Source organism: Numenius arquata, chromosome 20, assembly GCF_964106895.1.
Source record: "Numenius arquata chromosome 20, bNumArq3.hap1.1, whole genome shotgun sequence".
NCBI classification, from domain to species: Eukaryota; Metazoa; Chordata; class Aves; order Charadriiformes; family Scolopacidae; genus Numenius; species Numenius arquata.
In genome coordinates, this window is record NC_133595.1 from 2,142,937 (window position 1) to 2,165,247 (window position 22,311).

At 55.9% G+C, this 22,311-nt stretch overlaps 1 protein-coding gene across 1 annotated transcript; it reads right to left on the bottom strand.

Moving 5' to 3' along the window:
• Positions 1-7,234: 7,234 nt before the first annotated feature.
• On the bottom strand, positions 7,235-19,058 carry ALDH4A1 (aldehyde dehydrogenase 4 family member A1). The gene is made up of 15 exons (XM_074161803.1): positions 18,995-19,058; positions 17,813-17,906; positions 17,397-17,489; positions 17,237-17,284; positions 16,713-16,868; positions 15,847-15,996; positions 15,642-15,716; positions 11,930-12,117; positions 10,940-11,013; positions 10,201-10,397; positions 9,757-9,804; positions 8,935-9,087; positions 8,567-8,688; positions 7,665-7,783; positions 7,235-7,542 (listed from the first exon to the last, which is right to left on the bottom strand). The coding sequence occupies exons 1-15, from the start codon at positions 19,027-19,029 to the stop codon at positions 7,430-7,432; spliced, it is 1,665 nt and encodes a 554-aa protein (XP_074017904.1). The 5' UTR covers positions 19,030-19,058; the 3' UTR covers positions 7,235-7,429.
• Positions 19,059-22,311: the final 3,253 nt, after the last annotated feature.

Genomic DNA, 22,311 nt, shown 5'->3' on the forward strand with positions numbered 1-22,311 from the left:
AACCCCCCCCTCCCCAGGAGAGGGACTATGGGTGCAGGTGACCCCTGGGTGTGAAGAAATGGTGATTCAAGGGAAAACCATCCCTCCCTGTGGCCGTGGGGACAAGGTTCGTGCTTTGCTCCAGGCCTGGAGGCACGTGAGGATGATGATGATGATGCGGTGGCGTTTGGTGGCCAGACACGGGGGCGTCACTGCTGGCAGGATGGTGCCAGGTGAAAGGGATGAGTGAGCTCTCCCCGTCCACGGCAGGGCAGGACCCAGCCTTCGGATGGGGATCGGGGGGCACTGACACCGTCCCCCCCGTCGGGTCCAGTCCCACGGGATGGGGGCTGAGGCTGTGTGACCCCCCTGGCTGGAGGTGCAGGACTGTGCCTCCTCTTGCCCCCAGCCTCTCCCCATCCCTCGGAGGGGGCTGATTTGACCGTGCAAAGGAGGGGGCTGGAGGAGGGGGGGGGGCACACTGCAGCTGGCAGGGGAAAGGCTGCGAGGGAGCCACTTTGGCAGATGCAAAAGTTTGCTCTTAATCCCAAGCCGCCCTGGGCCAACTTTGCTGCGGTTCCCCGCTGCTGCCAGAAACCCCCTTTATTCGCCTTTCGAGCCAACCTCGAGGCCCTCAGACAACAGCGAGTAATTTATCTCCTGGGGGGGGGCTTCCCTGGAGAGCCGGAGGAGGAGAGAGACGCCGAGCCGGGCTCTGCTGGCGGCCGCCTTCACCTGTTCCTCTTCTCAGGCAGCCTGGCTCCAAAATAATTCAACCTCCCAGACAAGCCCTCCCTGGGGTAAAGTGAGAAACGCTGGGCTAGGTAGGATTTCCCCCCCCCAAAAAAAGCTGCAGAGCTCCCACCGACGTGCCCCGAGGCCTCTGAGGGTCGGGGAAGAGGCACCCAAGGTGGAGGAAGGGACCCAGGTGTCCCCAGATGCCCTGGGAAGGAGGGTGCTCTCCTCCCGAGGGATGCATCCCATGATTTTTAACTGCTCGGTGAGCAACGTGGTCATGCAAAGGAGATTGGGGATGGGGGGGGGGGGCAACAATTTCTGCCTCCCGGTCCCTTTATTTGCTTTCTGGGATTTTCTTCCGGCCCCAGGGAAGGGCAGTCACATCTCCCAGCTTCCCTGTGTGAGCCCGAGGGACGCGAATCCCCTCTTTATTTATTTTAGCTGGAAGCTGACATCCCGCTGGATTCTCATGACTGCAGGACCTGGGGCTTTAGCAAAAAATGCTAAATATTGGAAGACTCTCCGTAATTTTTGCAGCATTTTTGGAGGGGACGGGGAGCGCGGGCGCTTGCTCCAGCCCTTCTTAAAACCGTTGTTTGTTTGTGGAACGGGGCTGAAATACTCAGACCCTCTCCCCCTTCTCGCCGGTCGGTGTCTCGGTGCTCGCTCTCTCCCATCCGCACTGTGGGAAAGGCCGGCTCTCCAGCTGAACCCTCATCCTCTCTCCTTTCTCCCCACCGCTTTAAACCCATCCTCTCACCCCCACCCGCCAAGCCAGCCGCTCCTCCCAGTGCCGGGACCCACAGCTTCCCAGTCCCAAGCCCCCCATGGATGAGCCACCCCAGGTCTTGCAGCCCGGTGGGACCTGCGGGGCCACTGGTTTTCCCCGTCTGCCGAGAATGGGATAAAGACCACCATCTGCTGCTAAATCCCTGTACTGCAAACATCTCCTCCCCGGACCCCCGAGGATTTCTCTGCTCTCCCAAAGCCACAAAGCCTGGAAGAGGCAGGGGAGGCGAAGCCTCGGGCACAAATGGTGAGAAGGGAGAAATAATATCAGGCAGAAAGAGAGGAAAAGACAGGCCAAGGGGGTCTCTATCCCCCTAGAAAACCGTCCAGGATTTCTGGTGCCGCCCTGCAGAGCGGTTTTTCCCCTCCCTGGCCATCCCCTCACCCCGTGTCGATTTTCTCCTCATCATCCTTTTTTTCAAGGGATGGAAAAATAGACAGGCATGGGCTGTGCCCAAAAACCAGTCCCCAGAGGTGGAAAAGGTGACGCCCCGGGACTGTAAAGCCCTGTGCAGGGAGGGAAATGAGCACATTTTTTAGGGGGGGCGCCTGGTTCAGCGGTTGCTGCCTCCGTTCTGGGCAGGAGATGCATCCTGCCGACAGCAGCATCCCTGCCTGCGAGGCCTGGCTGCCTGCGGGGGCGGGGGGGGGGGGATATGGGGGGATTGCACCCCCCACACACACACCGTGGGGTCTGTCAGGTTTTCAGCCTGGAGTTTTCCAATAAGCTTAAGGGGCTTTGTAGAGCTGGGGTTTGGCCTGGGCCCATCTTTAAAGGCAAGATATTTGTCCTGCAACCACCCCCGGCCCTTCCCTGCATCCTACATGGTCCTTTGTCCTCGCAGCATCCGTGTGGTGAGTTTCTTCTGGCCTCTCCTTGGAAAATGAGGTGAACCCCCCCCCCCGCAGAGAGTCAGAAACACTCCTTCAACACACCCTTGGCACCAGCAAAAGGTACAAGCAGCCTCTTGGATTGCTTCTAATACTTGCTCTCCAGCCTGAAACACTGGCTGGGCAGGAAATCTGCCCCTAGGACACTGTATATGGGATTTGTAGGAGAAAATCAGTCAGGCTGGGAAAAGAGGGTGCCCTAAAGGTCTCCCGTAAACCAGCTTGGTGAAAGGAGGGGCACAGGATGGGCAGCAGCCTCCCCAGCCAGCTGCAGCCTGTAAATTGGTTGTAAATGGGCTGCAGGTGGGGAAGCAGCCCCCTCCGGCTTTGCTCGTGGGCAGGTGCTGCAGTCACCGGCCGGGCAGCGCTGGGAAAAGGAGCCCAAAATCCTGGGATGGGAAAGGGGAGAGCAAAGGTCTGCGGTGGTCCAGGGCCATTCTCCTCCGGAGAAGGGATGCGGCTCGGACTGCGGGATCTGCCTTCAGGCGGGCGCTGCTTTTGTGGGGATTGGGTCCTGTGAGGTAAGGACAGGGATTTGCCTTCCGTGGGATATCTCTTGCTGAATCTGGCTCCTGGGGCTTCCCGGGGTCCCAGGCAGGAAAAAAGGTTGTGGTTTTGTGGTTGGGGGGAGTTTGCAAAGCAGGAACCTGAGCCTTAGCCCCGTACAGGCATGTGTGCTGTGAAGCAGCACCCGATTTTGTCATGTCCCCCCACCCTCCGGGGCTTTGCAGGGACCCCAGCGTGTCCTGCAGCAGAGAGAGACAAAGTGTATTTGGTGCCGTATCTCCCCTGGCTGCAGCCTGCCGCCCAGCGCAAGCCTTTAAACCTCATTTATTGACTCTTTGGGGAGGTTGAGGGCTCTCCTCTAACCCGAGCGCCTCCGCCGTGGGTCAGGTTTTGTGTTCGTGGGCACCAGAGGCGATGGATTATCCTTTTCCTCCTCGGGACGCGGTGCTGAGGTTTTTCCAGTCCTGAACTGCGGGATGTGTGTGCGTGCTAAGAGTGAGAAATCACAAATATTACCCTTAGAGAGCTAAACCTTTCTTTTTTTTTTTTTTTTTTTAAAAAAAAAATAAGCAAAATCAGTGAAGATAGATAACGTTAGGGCAGCAGCTGCATCATCGCCGTCGCTGCCTCTCCTGGTCAGTCTGGGCAATTTTAAAGCCAGGAGCGTCCCTGCTGGGGGCTAAGAAAAGGTGGTGGCTGTTGTGCTGGTCGGGTGCTGCCCATCCTCCGCCTCTCCCCTGTATCCCCCCACGGATGAACGGGTCCCGGCGGCTCCCGTCTCCTGCCCCGGCTTTGCTTGACAGCCGAGGGGTGGCCCTGGGCGGCTGCGGGTGGTTTGCGTTAACACCCCGCGCAGCCCCGGGGGTGGTGGGGAAAGGCCTTTGGGCTCCGTCCAAGAAGCGTCGGGCTCGCTCCGGCCTCTCCTAACGACGTACCTAACGCGGGACATCAGAGGGTTTGATCTGCCAATTAGCCTCGGCCGGGGCCGCTAACGGGAAGCAGATGGAGCTGCGTGTTATCGGAGGGGAAAATCTGCCACTTCCTAGAGAGAGCCTGGCTCGACTTCCCTCCTGGCTCCTGGGACGGAGAGCCGAACGCTCCAGGACGTGGTGGGGACTGATGAGAGCCGGGAAAGCTCCGGCTGCCCGTGGGAATGGGGTTGAAGCCCCACCAGAGATGTTCCAAACCTGTTGCCTCTCTTTACTGGGGACCAGGGGATTACACAGAGCTCCTTTTTCCATCCCTCCTTCCCTCCAGGTTTGTTTTCCCCGTCCCAGCGGAGGGCAGAGCGGTCCGGGAGCATCCGAGCAAATCCGGGAGCATCTTGCTGCCAAAGCCCTCGCCTCTCCCAAACACCTACCCAAGCCTTTACCAGCTTCAAAAAGCCAACTGTTTAAATAGCATTAGGGGACTGATTTAAAGTCACAAAAGCCATGAAATTCAGAGTTAAGGCTAAAAAAAATCCACTTGTCACTCTGGCCTTAAGTCATAAAAGGCGTGAGTCGAAGGCAGCGGCTTGAAGGAGCGCTGGGCACCTTGGCCATGGCTCGGGGTGCGAGGCAGAGCCCTTAACGAGATTTAATTGAGCTGATGGACCACTCTGGGAAGGGTCGGAGGAGCTTTGGAGCCGGGGGGGCTTATCCCAAGCTGGGCAGCAGGAGGTGGCTTGGCTGAGCAGGACATCATTGCTGTGGTCCCACCTGGATCATCACCAGGGGTTGGGAGACCTTCCCTGAAGTCGGGGTGGGTCCGGCCCTTCCCTTCCCGCTGTGGGACTTGGGGGTGTTTTGAACTGGGATCCCCCGTTCCCTCCCAGTATGTGCAGCAAGAGGATGCTTTGTAATAACCCGGCTGATATTGAATTAGGCGCCTACTCAATTGTTCCTGCCTCTCCCATCCTCCTGCAAGGAGAGTGTCTTAGTTTTAGCAGAAAATACAAAGCTGGGGGGAGGGGGGGGGGGCTTTTATTTGGGGTTTTTGGCTTTTTTTTTTCCTCTCTGGGAAGAGCACGTGGTGAGAAGGGCAAAAGCCAAAAGGCTGCTTTTTCGGGGGGGCTCTGCAGCGTGGGTGTGTGCAGAGGTAGAGCCGTGGCCGCCTGGGGGTCCTGCGGAGTCACTGGGAAATGCTGAACTGCTAAAGATGGGAGCAGAAAGGTGGGGTTTTTTTTTTTTAAAGAAATAATTAATATACATGAGGCTTGGTTGGCATTGGGTGCAACAGTGTGAAGGGGAGCACCCGCAGTTGGGTACGGAACCTGAAGGGAGCTGCTGGGATGAACAGCAACAGCAGAAGCAGCGGTTTTTTGGGGCACTGCCTTATGGTTTCCATCTTCCTATCACGTCGCACGCGCTAAAGGCACGGACTGCACGCTCGATCTTGGTTTTTATTTGGCAACAATTTGAAGAACTAAGTCATAAAAGGACACAAAGTTGGGTTGTTGTTGGTTTTTTGTTTTTTTTTTTTTTGTCTTTTATTTTATTGCAAATTTTCTCAGTTGAACCAGGATTCACGGGTGTTAATGCAACTTGTTCATGACCCACGCGCTAAACACCCGCCCAGGCGTGGGCACGATCAGTATTTAATGCTTATTACACCAGCCCTAACGGGGTTATCCACACACTCTGCAAATCCCGATAATTGAACAGGTATTAATTGTGGGTGTTACAGATGTGTGCGTTTCTAAAGCCCCTGGAAGGATGCAGGACTCTGTGTCTCAGCCCTTTTCCTGTTTGCGGTGCAGGAGCCATCCCCGAGACCCGGCTGATGGTGCGGCGGAGCCCGCGTGGGTCACAGCAACAAAGGTCAGAACTAATTAAACTGCTTAATTTGGCAGCTCGCAGAGCCTCGGAGAGGGATCTGTGTCAGAGAGCAGCTCCCGGGATGGGAGGGGGATCCTGGACACAGCACAACAGGGAAATGCATCTTGCTCTACTGGGTGTAGACCTCCCGCTGCTGTCCCAGCACCTCCTGCCGATACTTAAATCCCTTCTGGGGGGGCCAAGGGATGAGGCATCCACCCACGCAGCTTGTGCAGGAGCTTGCCTATTATTGAACCATCTCTTCCACTTCCTTAGAATCATAGAATCATAGAATCATACAGGTTGGAAGAGACCCTTGGGATCATCGAGTCCAACCATCTGCCCCGCTCTACAAAATTCTCCCCTACACCATATCCCCCAACACCACATCTAAACGGCTCTTAAACACATCCAGGGATGGTGACTCAACCCCCTCCCTGGGCAGCCTGTTCCAATGCCCGACCACTCTTTCTGTGAAAAATTCTTTCCTAACGTTCAGTCTAAACCTGCCCTGCTGGAGCTTGAAGCCATTCCCTCTCGTTCTGTCATTAATTACCTGTGAGAAGAGACCAGCACCAACCTCTCTACAGTGTCCTTTCAAGTAGTTGTAGAGAGTGATGAGGTCTCCCCTCAGCCTCCTCTTCCTCACACTAAACAGTCCCAGCTCCTTCAACCGCTCTTCATAGGATTTGTTTTGTTCCTTCCAACAGACTTGGAATCATGGAATAGTTGGGGTTGGAAGGGACCTTTAAAGACCATCTAGTCCAACCCTCCTGCCACGAGCAGGGACGTCTTCAACCAGCCCAGGATGCTCAGAGCCCTGTCCAACCTGGCCTGGAATGTTTCCAGGGATTGGAGCAGTGGAAGCAGCCGATGACCAGCGATGGGAAGCACCAGAGATGGGCTGGCTTCACCACCAGAGATGAACCAAGGTGAGTGTTGCTGCTCCACCTGCCTGAGCGCATCCTGAGACCCTTTGCAAGGTAACGTGCAGGTAACCCTGGCCCTTGGCTTCAGAGGGGTGAGACATTTCTAAGCAGCACCGCCGTCGGAGCCACCCTCTCCTGGCACAACACACACCCTCTGCCACCTTCTCTTCCTGCAACGGAACCCTTTGGGTCCGTAGGAGTCTTCGCTCTTGCTGGGGAACGGGGAGAAAATATGGCTCGGTGCTCCCACTGGATTGATCTCTGGTTTAAAACCAGCCTGGCTCCCGCACCTCCCGGGAAGGCTGGGACACGCAGCCCGGACCCTCCAGTGATTTCTGCCGGTGCAGCTCAGGCTCCGCTGGGGAATGGAGGCCTTGGGGACAGGGAAGGAAAGGACATGGCTCTTTACAGGTGAGTGGGACAGGGCCAGCCTTTTAATGCCCATCTCCTGCTCTAATTCCAGCACTGGACCGCTCGGGACAGACAAAATGGGAGGAAAAGGGAAAGTGGGGTCCAGGTATGTCCTACAGCCTCACCTCCAACCACCCCTTAATTAACTAACTAAACATTCACGACTAAGAAACCCACAAGGACTCTTTCTTTGAGTTAACAATTTAATAATAGAATTTTTTACTTTAAAAATAAAACCTAAGCTCCTCAGGTTAGAGATCAGTAGATTTAAGTGCTTTCTTTTTGTTTTTTTGGTGTTTTTTTTTTTTTTTTTTTTTAAGGTTGTAGCAGCCAAGCCACTCTGTGCGTTGCGGATCAGTAGTTGAGGTGCGGGGCCGGGAGAAGGCATCACTGCATGTAGGCGTAGCGCCAGTCCCTCAGCGGCACGTGCGTTTCTTTGATGGCCTGGGGCGACGTCCAGCGCAGGATGTAGTGGGGGCCACCAGGTTTGTCGTTGGTGCCTGTTTCCCAAGGGGGGGGGGATGACAAAAAAGCGCCAATGACCGGGAGATGGAGGACGGGGACCTGCCCGGAGGGGGAATGCAGGTAAGGGCTGGCTCCAGAGAGGAGGTTCTGGTCTCACCTGAGATGCGGGAGCCTCCGAAGGGCTGCTGAGCCACGACGGCACCTGTCGATTTATCGTTGATGTAGAAATTGCCGGCCGCGTTGCGCAGGAGGCTCCTGGCTTCGTCGATGATGCTCCTAAAGGAGGGAGAGAAACAGCTGCGACCGCGACGACGCAACGGCAAAACCTGGCACTGAGGCCTCTACCCTTCTACAGCAATTAAAATAATGAAAAAAGCCTCTCTGTCTTTCTTTGCGCACGTTTCCAGGACTGCGTGTTGTTTAACACATAGAATCACAGAACGGTTTGGGTTGGAAGGGACCTTAAAGCCCCCCCAGTGCCACCCCCTGCCCTGGGCAGGGACACCTCCCACCACACCAGGTCCCTCAAAGCCCCCTCCAACCTGGCCTTGAACCCCTCCAGGGATGGGGCAGCCACAGCTTCTCTGGGCAACCCGTTCCAAAAATTATTCCAATTTTGTTTTCTTTCAGGTTTTTTTCTCTTTTGACATTTTATTGTTACAAAATGAAGGTGATTAAACTTAAGGATGGTCCCTCTTTGGGGTGACACTGCTCTTCGCCCTCCTCCTGCTTGAGAGGGTTTGGGGTGGGTGGGTGGGTGGGTGGGGGTGTCTGTGTGTGTGTGTGTGTGTGTGTGTGTGCACCATCCTGTGTGCTGCAAATGTCACCTTTTGGTTTTGTGCCAAAAAAAAAAAAGCACTTTTAGGGATGAATCTAAGGTGGTTTCTCAGCCCTTCCCTCCTCAGCGGCATAAGCGTTGCGGGAAATGCTTGCTTTCTGCTTTCCTTCTTCCTCCGCCCCCCCCGTGCAGGGCAGGGATGGGGAGAGAAGGGAGGGAAGGGGAAAAGCATCTTTCCCGGCTGGGGATGCTGCCAGGCAGCGGTGGGTTTCGGCTCTTACTTCTCCTGGGCGAAGAGCGCCCCCGTGAGGCCGTAGGGCGTCGTGGTGTCGATGAGCTCCAGCACCTCCTTGTACCGCTTCTCGGGGTAGACGTACACCGTGAGGATTGGGCCAAAAATTTCCTGCACGGCAAAAAAAAATAAATAAAAATAATCATAAAAGCACTCGGGGGGGGGGGACGGACAGGCTCCAAAACAATAAGCGGTGGGTGCTTCAGTTTTAGCTTCAGCTAAACCACCGATGAAGAGGGACATCCCTGCACCAACTTACTGTACAAACCATCTCCATGTGCCCCGCAGAGACCCGAGGACGGGGACCTACAGCCCCTTTCGCACCGTTCCTGCCACCTCCCCGCGGGCTGCCCTCACCTCCTTCATGATGGGATCCCGCGGGTCTTTGCTCTCCACGATGCAGGGCTGGACGAAGTAGCCCACGCTGTCGTCGCAGCCGCCTCCGGCCAGGATGGTGAGGTTGGACGACTTCTTGGCGTGCTCAATCCACTTCTTTATCCGGGCAAAAGACTGAGAAAAGAGAAATAATAATAAAAAAAAAAAAAGAATGTGGGTTCGGGGGGGTGTAAAAGGAAGGTTTGGACAATCCCTTTCAGGGCTCCGCTGCTCTTTGTATTTCCAGCTCAGAGGGAGGGGTGGGAGCTGGAAATACAGAATCACCTAGGTTGGAAGGGACCCTTTAAGATCATCTAGTCCAACCAATGAAAAAAAACCAAGAAACCAAAAAAAAAAAACAAAAAAACCCACACACCCCCCACACACCCCGCCACACCACCCAACACTAATCCATATCCCCGAGCACCATGTCAACTCCTCTCTCGAATACCTCCAGGGATGGTGCCTCAACCACCTCCCTGGGCAGCCCATTCCAATGCCTGATAACCCTTTCAGTAAAGAAATATTTCCTAATATCTAACCTGAACTTCCCCTGGCGTACAGTCTGGGGCACCCTGAACACTACGTCTGAGAGAACTTCTCCGCAAAATAACCCACTTTTCAAGAGGGGCAGTGACTAAGGCATGCGATACTGCAGCAGGGAGGAAAAGGCGGCTGATAATCAGCTCTAACTAACCACTGGTGCTCATCCTTTGCTGTAATAAAACCATTTAACCTGACGCTTAATGCCGGCCTGGTGGTGTCACCTTCTTGCACCGGCGGCAGCAGGAGAGGCGAGCTCACCTTGTCATCAATCACTGCAGAGAAGAACGTCCCGAAGTCCTGGGCGGGCTGTGGGAAGGCAGAAAAGAAGCAAAATAAGTACATACTGTGCCAAAATGCTAACTCTGAAATTCGGAAGAGCTGAAATTCCCCAAATAACGCTTCTCTCCCCCCCGCCCCCAACCACACCTCTGTTCGAGGACACAAGCTACCCCTTTTCAATTAGTCTGCAGCGTTCAGCGACTTACACAATCCTTCCTGCAGACGCTGGCTACAAGTTAATTTCTAATCACTAAAAAAAAAGATGGGGGGGGGGGAAACAGGGACGGAGGGGCGGTGGTGGGGAGAACCAGTGGATAAAAAGCTCGGTTCAATAGGAATTAGTAGCCAGTTACCGCAGTCTCTAATCCCATCAACCACCCGCTGAGCCGCAAAGCCCTTCAGCAGCCCGGCAGCTCCGCTCACGTCTCCCACTTTGATCTTCCCGTGCTCCTCCAGCAGTTTCTCTTTGATCTGGGGCCACAGCGAGTCCGGGGCGTAGAGGCGGGAACAAGCCGAGCATTTTTGGCCGCCGTACTCGAAGGCCGAGCGCAGGGTCCCGTTCACCACGCTGGCCACGTCGGCAGAGCTGTGCACCAGGTGGAAGTTCTTCCCGCCGCACTCTGGTGCCGGAGAAGGGAGGAAAAGGGGTGAGTAAGGGTTAGTCAGGGCTGCGCCGCCTCCGAAAAGCACAAGCTACGGCCAAGTCCCTTGAAAGGGGCTCAGCTGGCCCTGCCTGGTTCCGCGGGGAACAGGGACAGTGCCACCACCCCAGGGAGCACAACCCCAGAGCTGGAGCAGGCTGACAAAACCAATGGAAAAGGGACCGACCCGCGTTCCCAAACTTTGCGTGGAATCTCTGCGATCCCAGAGTGTCACTGCCTCCCGCCCAAGTGCCAGCTCCCTGCCATAAAAGCCCATCCCGTGCTGGTGGCATAAGCTCCTCCAAATACCCAGCGCATCCAAGCCTTTTGCTGCTGCCACTGCGGGCGGACAGGACACATTTCACTCTGTCATTTGCTCTGCTCACAAGCAGAGGAATCCTGGCCATCACTTTAGTTTCCCCCCCAAGCAGGGGAGAAACTGATCCCCCCTCCCCAGCCCTGTATGGCCTCCTCTCCCCCCCCCCCCCCCAAAAAAAAAAGGTGTCAGAGGTGGCAGTTACCTCCAGCCAGGCGTGGGAAATTGCGGTAGCGATCCAGGTTTTCGGATACCTGCTTCCAGAGGCGCTTGAAAGTCCTGGAAGAGAAAGGAGGAGCTGGTTAGTGCACTCTCGCCTTCGCACAGGGGTGGCACTTGGAAAAGGTACATGTGGGTGACGTGCTCTGCTGAAGGGGACCCCAGCAAACCCCTGCAAACCTCCCCAAAAGAAGGGATGCCCAAAAGAAGGGATGCAGAAGAGGAGATGCCAGCTGAGAAAGAGACCCCCGGTCCCCAAGCAATGGCACTACACAACAACCCCCCGGTTTTAAGAATAAGAAACTGTTGCAGTGTCACAGGGAAGACACAGGAGCCAGCACCCAGCAGAAGTTTCCGTTAATCTCCTTTTGGTCCTTACTGTGACAAACCCCTTGGCTGCAAAACAATAAAAATGCTAATAACCTCCCACCAGGAGGCACAGCCACTAATACTAATTTATGAGCTTCCCACCTTTAAAGCCCGATGCTCATCAGACCATGTCCTTCGCCGCCAGAGCGGGGTCCCTGGGTTTAATAGCCCGTTACGGGCTGCCGGGGCCCTTGGCGTCACTAACACCCCCCGGCACACGGGCAGAGCACGTGTCTGCAAATCTACCTGGAGCTGGCATCGCTCTGCCAGCCTAACGCGGGTCGTTAAGCCAAACCACGGCACCCCTGGGTGACAGGGCAGCGTCACATGGAACTTCATCCATTCTCCGTGACTTGAGTTTGGCAACAGAAACACCCTGCTATTCAATGCGCTCCCTGCAGCAAGAAAACCTGGTTGGCCACTTTTAAAATCAGTTTTAAAACCCTATCTTAATTACGTCATGTAAGGATGGCCAGTTGTCTGCCTGCCACCCTGCTCAACGCTGTCCTACGTGTTCAAAGGGCCGGCAGACGAGCACCAGCATCGTCTCAGCCAGCGGCTCCTCGTCCCTCTTCCCCCCCCTCCACCGCTCCCCTCCCCAACCTACGGCACGCTGCCGGTGAAATTGAGCCCGCAGAAGTGCTCGGAGCTCGTGACGGTGTCTCCAAAGACGGGCCCATCCGCCGGAACAAACTGCACGACGTTGGGAGGGAGCCCGGCTTCGAGGAGGATCTTGTAGACGGCGTAGCTGGAGAGCAGGGCAGTGTCGCTGGGCTTCCACAGCACCACGTTTCCCTGGCGGGGGGAGGAGAAAGTCAGGGCAGGAGGGAAGGCTTCAGCCCAAAGGCAGGGATGAAACAGAATCACAGAATCACAGAATCACCTAGGTTGGAAGGGACCCTTTAAGATCATCTAGTCCAACCAATGAAAAACAAAACAAAACAAAACAAAAAAAACCCAAAAAAACCCCACCACACACACACAACCCACCACACACAACCCACACACACCCCACCACACCACCCAACACTAATCCATATCCCCGAGCACCATGTCAACTCCTCTCTTGAATACCTCCAGGGATGGTGCCTCAACCATCTCCCTGGGCAGCCCATTCCAATGCCTGATAACCCTTTCAGTAAAGAAATATTTCCTAATATCTAACCTGAACTTCCCCTGGCGTAACTTGAGGCCATTACCCCTTGTCCTACCATCTGTAACTTGGGAGAAGAGACCGACCCCCCCCGGCTACCCCCTCCTTTCAGGGAGTTGCAGAGAGCGAGAAGGTCTCCCCTCAGCCTCCTTTTCTCCAGGCTGAACACCCCCAGCTCCCTCAGCCGCTCCTCACAAGACTTGTGCTCCAGACCCCTCACCAGCTCCGTTGCCCTTCTCTGGACCCGCTCCAGCATCTCAATGTCTTTCCTGTGGTAGGGGGCCCAAAACTGGACACAGTACTCGAGGTGGGGTCTCACCAGTGCCGAGTACAGGGGGACGATCACCTCTCAGGTCCTACTCACCACGCTGTTCTTGATCCAGGCCAGGATGCTGTTGGCCTTTTTGGCCACCTGGGCACACTGCTGGCTCATGTTCAGCCCACAGTCCACCAACACCCCCAGGTCCTTTTCTGCCGGGCAGCTCCAGCCACTCTGCCCCCAGCCTGTAGCGCTGCCTGGGGTTGTTGTGACCCAAGGGCAGGACCCAGCACTTGGCCTTATTGAACCTCATCCCGTTGGTCTCAGCCCATCGATCCAGCCTGCCCAGATCCCTCTGCAAAGCCTCTCTACCCTCCAGCAGATCAACACTCCCACCCAACTTGGTGTCATCTGCAAATTTGCTGAGGGTGCACTCGATCCCCTCGTCCAGATCATTGATAAAGATGTTGAAGAGAACCGGCCCCAGTACCGAGCCCTGTGGGACACCACTCGTGACCGGTCGCCAACTGGACTTCACTCCATTCACCACCACTCTCCGGGCCCGGCCTCCAGCCACACTTGAATGCTCTGCAAAACTCTGTCCCGCAGCCCACAGTGGCTGGGATGGGAGCAATGGCACCTTCGGGTGAGTCACACCTGTGTGTCACCCCGAACATTGGTTTTGAAAAGGAGTGTGATTGCCCTGAAAGCAGAGAAAATCCCCCCCCTTTCACACCCTCCCTCGCCGGGGGCACAGAGTTTTGCCTTCCCTAAAGAGAAGCCACGGAACGCGGACCTGTTTTCTGTCTCGGGAAATGGGACGGCGCCGCTAAGAGACGCTCTGAGGACACTGAGCTGTGTCACTCGCTGTCACCGGCTTTGCGCCCGGCTGGTGTTTGCGCCAAAGCAGTGAAATAAAACCTCACGCCCGGATTAACCGGGCACAAGCAAACGGCACAAGCCGGCTGGAAAAACACGGCCCTAAAACGCTGGCGGCGGCAGCCACCCCTTTGGCTCCCTGCCACCGCCCTCCCTTCGGCCCCGGGCGCAGCCGCGGGGGTCCAGTGACCGCCCCCGTGTCACTGTCACGCCGCTTGGCCACCACCGTGCAACAGGGTCACACACCCCCGGGTGCGGGGGGGGGGGAGCAGGAGGGGGAATTTTTTGGACTCTTGTTTCAACCAGGCACCTGCCTTCCAGGGATTCGTGGTGCGGGCAAAGCTCCTACCTGCCCCCCCCCCCCCAGTCCAATCCTTCCACTCCCGACGGGGAGAAAAGAAAAGCACACTCTGCAAAAAGTCTCCAAGTAACTGGGAAATCTGAGTTGGGCCACGGTGGGAGACAGGACGCCCGGCAGCCCGGATCCCGGTGCGGAAACTGCCCCGGTCCTAAGGAAATCCCCGCTCCCGATGCCACAATGGCATTAACCGCGTCGATCTCCCCAGCTATTTAGGCAAGAGCAATGTTTAATCCCCCGGGAAGCGCACTGTGGTGACTAAAACACAGGGGCTCTAATTAATATCCACTCATTAAGCACCATTTTCTCCTAAATTTAATTCCAGGTACCACCTGCCGCTGAGCTTTTCAAGTCACCCGCTGATGCCCTGGCTCCTTCCTGCCCCAGGCCCAGGTGAGGAGGGGAGTTTCCTGGCACCGCAGCATCCCGGTGGGAATTCACCATCACACACAAGGAGGGAGAGCTGGATGCACCGCAGGACACCCAGTACCATCCACCCAGCCCTGCCAGTACGGGCTTGTCCCAGCCCAGCAGGGTTTGTCCGCTCTGGAATGAGTTTATCACCCAGTGCCCCAAAGCCGAGGACCTTCCTCAGATCTTGGTGTGGGAGGGAAACACCTCCCTCCCCCAAAAAACTTCCCAGCTCTCTTCCTTCCTTTTCCCCACTCCTCCACGACAAAACCGACAGGTTCAAGGGCTTCGCCTTGAAAACGGCTTTAAAACGTAGCATCCTCAAATTAAAAGCTTGGTGTTCTCCCTCATCGCAGCCTCTTCCGCCTCCAACACCGGACGCTGCTGCTGGAGGGACCGTCTTTGGTGCCAGCATCAAATCTGAGCCTAATTAGTAAAGAGCTTAGGACAATTTTGTGGGTTTTCTTTCCGGTGCAACAATAAATTAATTAATCCTGGCCCAAATTCATCAAGTTACGACAGCCTCTCCCCAAATCCCACCCTGCAAAGGCAGGTGCTCCCTGTGCTCGATGGCACCTTGGGGTGGGACACAGAGAAATGCTGTTTACCGATACTTTGACTTTTGGGATCACCTTTCGTGTCTGCCAGGACCTCGGGTCTCCCAGTTGAGCGCTAAATGCCAGAGCCACGACCCGTTCTCTCCTACCTTCGCCCTGAACACACCGGCTGTACCCAAAAAGCGTCATCCGAGATGAACCCGAGCAATTAATTACAAACCGATTACACGTCCCTGTGGCGACAGCGCCCTGCAGCCGCGCTCACAGGGCAAGCACCACGCGGGAAAACAAAACCCCGCTCTATTTCTCACCTCCCCTCCCTCCCCACCCGCACCTTCTCTAAAACCCAGCCTCGGAGCGAAAGGACACCTTACTTCAGAATAAAAACCCCAAAAGAGCAGGTTTGGGCAGGTTTTTTTCCAACGCTTCCCCTATCACACCTGTCCATCAGTGGATAGGTCTAAAACCCAGCCTTTTTGTAATTGGAGACATCTGAGACTAATTACAGTTGATTGAATTCAAGGGGACCAAGGGAAGCAGAACCCCAGGTGCGTCCTATTGATTCAGGGGGGCTGAATTTGCTCCTTGTGGATCCCAGACCAGGCAAATGGCACCCTCAGAGAGACCGGGTCCCCTTCCCAGCCTTCCTCTGCACTGTCCTCTCCATCCCTGGCTCTCCTCGAGCCCCACCACGCCACTCACCATCAAGGCCGGAGCCCCCGCCAGGTTGCCACCGATGGCCGTGAAGTTGAAGGGAGAGACGGCCGCCACGAAACCCTGCGGGTGGGAAAGGAAAAAGACCGGTGGGAGCGCGGTGACTCCTCTCACCGTGGCGCGATACCACAGCTCGGGGCAAAAAAAGGGGGCTGTGTAAGCTGGGGGGCAGCCCCAAGCCTTCTCTCCTCACCTCCAGCCCCCGGTAGACCATGCTGTTGGTGCTGATGTCCACGCTGAGGGGCTGGCTGTGCTCCAGCTCCAGGGCGTACTTGGCATTGAAGCGGAAGAAGTCAATCAGCTCCGCCGCAGCATCGATTTCCGCCTGGATGACGGTTTTACCCTGCCGGGAGAGGTCACGTCAGATAAAAGCACTCGGGGGAGGGTCCGGGGGTGGGGGGAATGCGGCAGCCGTGAGCCGCAGCGGTGCGGCACGGCCCCTCCAGACACGGTTCGTGCGTTGTCTCTCTCACGCAGACCACGTGCTCCCTTCCGAAAGCCGTGTCCTCCTGCAAGCCCCCGTCCTGCCACCTCTCCGTCGCACCGAGCGGCAGGCAAAGGCAGCCCGTGCCTGGGCCAGGGGACATCGCATCCAGCCGTGTCCCCCCACAGCCCCTTAGAGCCTCCCCTGGGAAAGCCAGGGCTACTGGGGCGCTTCGCAAGGGGAAACCCCGACAATCGCAGCCCCCCACATCAGCTGATCCTGTTCCCATGAAGCCTGAGGACTCCCAGCCTTACTCCCCTTCTTTCTCAGCAACGAGGCAAGGATCAGTCCGTATCCCCTCGTAATTCCAACGCTACAGCCATTCCCACCGCCACAAAATTAAGAGCCGTTTAGATGTGGTGTTGGGGGATATGGCGTCGGGGAGAACTTTGTAGAGTAGGGTTGATGGTTGGACTCGATGATCCCAAGGGTCTTTTCCAACCTGAATGATTCTGTGATTCTAGGATAAAATACCGTGGCAGCTCTTCCTGCCCTGCTTCCCCGACTCCCGGCTCCCCAAATTCCCTCCCGTTCACCCCAAGATACCCCCCAGGTCAATCCCGCATCCCGCTTACCTGCCCGATCATGGTTTTGGCCAGCACCTCTGCTCTCCTGGGGCCGCTCAGCATGTCAGCCGCCTTCAGGAAGATCTGCGCCCGCTCCTGGACAGGTTTCAGGTCCCATTCCTTCCTCGCTGCCAAGGCGGCGTTAATGGCTTTGTTAATGAGCTCCTGCGGAAGAAAAGGGGAAAGGTAGCAAGGAGGAACCCACCACCAGGGTGGGAGGGGAAAGCGAGGGGCCACCCAGCCCCAAGCACAAGCCACGGTAGCCACCTTCCCATCGCAACCCCGAATTTGCACCTTTCTGATTTGTCCCAGGAACCCCGGGACTTGGAAAGGCAACACCTGCCCCCGGAGCCTCCCTGCTCACAACCCGAGCAGCGATTTGTGTGTCCTCCAGACTTCTCACCGCCAAGCTCAAAGCGCATCACGCCACAAGCCTCGTAACCCCGCCGTGGGATAAAGTTCACTAAATCCAGGCAAAATGCTGCTGCCTCCCCCCGAAAACACTGTCAGGGAGGGCTGTGAGGTGCACCCACCTTGTCGGCGTAGCAGTACTTGGCCACCTTGTGCGCATGGTTAAATGGCTGAAAAGAGAAGAAAAGCCTCTGTCGTTATCAGTCTGACAAATCTCCCTCCTCTCTCCCGCTGGGTACAATCCCTCTGCTCTGTTTTCACTTGTTTTTCCCCCAAACTCACCGACAGCTGGTACCGCACCGTCGATGTCCACACCTCTTCTCCCCCGACCACGCAGGGGATGGCCTCTGTCTTGCCCTTCAGGTCGGCGAGCGCCTAAGGGAGAGGAGGAGAGCAGCGCGGTGGGAGCTGCACACCCAGACCTCCACCAGCCGCCCCCCAGCTCCATCCATCCTCCCCCTCCAACCCCACCAGCAACGGGAAACCAGGGGACAGGCTTCCTTCCATCCCTGGGAACGGGGGGACGGGACGGGGATGAGGACAGGAGCTACAACTCCAACTCCCCAAAGGGAAGGAGCTGGACTAGGCAGGACGGGGCGTCCCCCCACCGGGAAAGAGCCAGGGGCTGCCCAACAGCACCAGAAGCACAAACTGGGACCTTAAAGATCCCCCAAAATCCCAATCCCCTGCAGTGGTACCTTCTGAAGCGCTGCTCGCTCGGGGCTCCCCGGCTTAAACTCGAGGATGGGCTCGTTGGTCACCTCGATGGCCGAGCGGTGCCGCCATCTCCGCCTGGGGAGAGGAGAAAAAGAGACACTGAAATCCTCCCCGGCTTCCTCCTTCCCTCCACGCCCCAACCTCCTCCACACAACACGTGTTTGCATCCCTGTATCCACGCTCTCCGCCCAAACCAGCCAAGCACGCCCCGGCCATCGCGCCCGCGCCCCACGATAATGCCGGAGCCGGGAACTGAGCCAGGACTAGCCCTTCTCCTCGCTTAGGAAAAAGGTGCTGGAAAAGGAATTACAAAGGGATAGGTGGATAGGCAGGCTGTGAATCGATCCGGTTCGCTCCAACACCTCGATGAGCTGCCAGATCCTGGCAAAGTCCACGGTGCGGGGGCAAAAGCCGGGCTCTGCCCGCTCCAGCGAGCGCCTGGACCTTGGCACCTCCAGGGCCTGCATTTCCCAACCCCGCGGGAGAGATAAAGTGCCCATCTCAGCAGTATTGCCCCAAAAAAGGGGAAAAAGGGGAAAAAAAGGAGGGGGGGAAAGGGAGGACAGGGGGAAAAAAGAGGGGAGAAAGGGGGGGAAAAAGAGGGGGAAAAGAGGGGGAATAAGGGGGGAGAAAGGGGGGGAATAAGGGGGAAAAGAAAGGGGGGGAATAAGGGGGGAAAGAAAGGGAGGGAATAAGGGAGGAAAAAAAGGGGGAAAGGGAGAGAGACGGGAAAAAATACGGGGAAAAGGGAGGGGTAAAAATGGGAAGGGAAGGGGGAGAAGAGGGAAAAAAGGGGGGGAAGTGGAATAAAAGGAGGGAAGGGGGGGAAGGGTAATAAAAGAAGGAAAAAGGGGGAAAGGCGGGGGGGTGAGTATAAAGAAGGGGAGGAAGCGCCTGCGGTGGGTTGGGGTGCAGCGGGGGAAGGGGCAAGCAAAGGGCAAGGCGCAGCGGAGGGGTCCCGGTGAGGCTCTCCCACCCGCAACGCCCCGCCACGCGTGGGAACGCTGCGAGAAGGGGGTTTTTGGGGTGTTTTCTGGGCAGGGGGTGGATGGGGGGTGGTGGTTCGTTGGAGGGGGGGTGAGTGTGTGTGTGTGTGTGTGTGTGTGTGTGTGTGTGTGTGTGTACCCCCCCTCCCCCGGGGAAGGGGACCCCCGGGCACTCACCCGCCGCCCCGCAGCCCGCGCAGCGCCCGCCACATCCCGGCCCCGCCGCGCTCCCCCGCCCCGCGGCCGCGCCCAACGCGCGGAGAGGGGGTGGGGGGGGTGTGTGGGGGGGGGTGTGTGGGGGGGGGCGGGACACCACCGTGCAATTAAATATTAAATTAAAAAAAAGACATAAATAAAGAGGGAGGGAAGCGGGTTGGTCCCGCAGCGTGTGTCCATCCCCCCCTCCCACCCCTCTGGGCGCGGGGCTGCGGGACGTGTCTGTGTGTGTCCCCCGGGGTGGGAGTGGGGTGTCCCTTTGTGTGTGTCCCCCCCCCGGCGGTGGTTTCGCCCGGGCACGTGGGAAGGGGCGGGGCGCCGGAAGGAGCTAAAAATAATTAATAAAGGGAGAAAATTAGATAAAAAAAAAAAAAAGCAGCACCGACCGGAATGAGGCGGAGGCGGCGGGGGGTGCGCGGGGCCGGCGGGGGGTGCGGGCTCGGCGGCGGCTCCGGGAGCGGACCTGCGGGGGGAAGAGAGAAACACGGCGGCTGAAGGGGCTGCTCCGGGCCCCCGAGGAATTAAAGAAAAAAATTAAAAATAAAAGGGATTTAAACCCAAAATGGGGGGTTTGGGATAGCGGCGAGGGGCCAGGAGGAGGCGGGGTTTCGCAGGGGGTATTTTCATAGAATCATAGAATCATCCAGGTTGGAAGAGACCCTTGGGATCATCGAGTCCAACCATCTGCCCCACTCTACAAAGTTCTCCCCTACACCATATCCCCCAGCACCACATCTAAACGGCTCTTAAACACATCCAGGGATGGTGACTCAACCCCCTCCCTGGGCAGCCTGTTCCAATGCCCGACCACTCTTCCTGTGAAAAATTCTTTCCTAATGTTCAGTCTAAACCTACCCTGCTGGAGCTTGAAGCCATTCCCTCTCGTTCTGTCATTAATTACCTGTGAGAAGAGACCAGCACCAACCTCTCTACAGTGTCCGTTCAAGTAGCTGTAGAGAGTGATGAGGTCTCCCCTCAGCCTCCTCTTCCTCACACTAAACAGTCCCAGCTCCTTCAACCGCTCTTCATAGGATTTGTTTTCCAGGCCCTTCCCCAGCTCCGTTGCCCTCCTCTGCACCCGCTCCAGCACCTCCGTATCTCTCTTGGATTGAGGTGCCCAAAACTGGACACAATACTCCAGGTGTGGCCTCACCGGTGCTGAGTACAGGGGCAGTACAGTACTGGCATTTTTGTGTCCAGAAAGGATTTTAAAAAGCGCTTGAAGAGTGGCAGGTGAAAGGCCCTAATTTTTAGGGGCACCCAAAATCCCTAATTTTCACCCCAAAGCCGCTGCTCGCCCCTGGGCTGGCGCTCCAGGGAGGGAGGAAGGTTTTCCCCCGCTCCTCAGATCCAGACGCACAAGCAGCTTTTGCTTTAAAGACATTTTCCCACCCACGAATGATCACACACAGACATTTTAACCAGGAGTTTGGTATTTATTTTATAGGGTTTTTGTTTTTTTTTGTTTGGTTTTTTTTTTTTCCTTGGAACCAGAGCACGACCGTGACCCGTGTCCGTCCAGCAGCTCCCGCACGCAGAGAGGCAACCGCCGGGGGCCGAAGGATGACCCACTCCGGAGTGGCACTGGGATGGATGGATGGAGGGATGGGAGCCGGAGAGCGGAGCTGGAAGGGGTCGGCGGGGTTGGTTTTGGCACTAAAAAAAAGGAAAATGGAGATAATCCGGTGGAACTCGGAGGAGCCCGAACGCTTCTGGCTCTGGCTGCCGGCGTTTCTCGGTGTCGTCGTGGTCCCCCCTCCGGCTCAAGTGGATTCAATTTCCGAAGCCTTTGATGGTCCGGGAGACCATTGGGTCTGCTGCAAATTCCCAGCCCCCAACAGAGGAAAAAAAATCCATTTACTTCTCGACTCCGGAGCTGGTTCATCCTTCGGCCTTTCCTCAACCCGAGATCAAATCGCAGCATCAGTTCAGTCTTTTTTTTTTTTTTTTTTTTTTTGCGTGTGTGTGTTTTTTTTTTTTTGTTATTTCTTCTTTTTCTTTAAAAGAAGCTAATATACAGAATATAAAGCACAATATTTACACCAGTACGGTAAACAGGTTCATTTCCACACCCATCAGTAGTCTGTTTTAAATGTGTATAAAAGAAATTGTGACATGACCTAAGAGGAACCGACAAGAAGCGACACAGCGTGGGGAGAGAGTCCTCGGTACCCTCCGCTTCAAACGCATTAAATAATAAATAATCATTTTTGGCAGAACTTGGCTACGTACACTTGAGCCGCAGGGGAAGGTGTTTTAAGGACCGAATCGGGCGTCTCTTTTGGTGAAACCAACGTTACACCAGAAGCGTGTACTAGCGACCGAGCTTTTCATCACCCTCGACGCTCTCTAATAAAGAAATTTTAGGATTTGGGATGAAATCTGGGCAGGGATGGTCAGCTCGGGCACGGTTTGTGGCACGGCGGCACCGGGGTGTTCCGCCAGCGAGAGGACACGGGTCCGAAGCCACCTCAGGGGTTGTTTGAAGCGTTAATGTCATTATTTCCTCCAAAGATGGAGCCCAACCAGACCTACGAGCACCCCCTCTGCTCACCCGAGCGCTTCGCTGTTGGAGCGCCTCAAATCGGGAGGGAATCCGCGATTTCCAGAAGCATCACATACGCACTTCTCAAACACAATTTGCTGCTTCTTCAAAAGAGAAGCTCTGAAAGGCTCCCGCGAGCGCGGAAGGGTCTGAAGACGCACTGAACTACACACAAAAACAGACAAAAAAACCCCCCCAATATAATCAAGTGGTTTTTTCACTACTCTGCCAAAGACTTCAGTGCTCCCCTCGCCACAAAGGGGATGGCAAGGGCTGAATTCAGAATTTGGCAGGGAGTGTTCGGAGTTCACCTCTAAAACCCGCATTATTAACACCATGATTAATTACTACGTGTCGCCACGAGCGGCAATCGCTTTTCTCGTTTAAAACTCACAACTGACAGAAGTTACATTCTACTGAAAGCTTAAAAATCAAGCATTTGGGTGACTTAACACTGAAGGCAAACCTTTTTAAAACCTGCGTGTTCCCCTGCAACCAAGCCCTGGACCAGTGCAAAAGAATAAAAAACAACCAGAAGTCCCGAAGCAACATGTGGAAAATCCTCAGCAGGGTGTTATTACACCACGGAAGCACTAATTGGTTCTTAATTCTGCTGTGGTATATCGTGCTTTAAACATTCAGCTCTACAACGAAGCACTCTCAAACGTTAAATACAATTAAGGACTTCCCGGTATTGCAATTCCCTTCCTCGCGCGCTCCAACACAAACATTA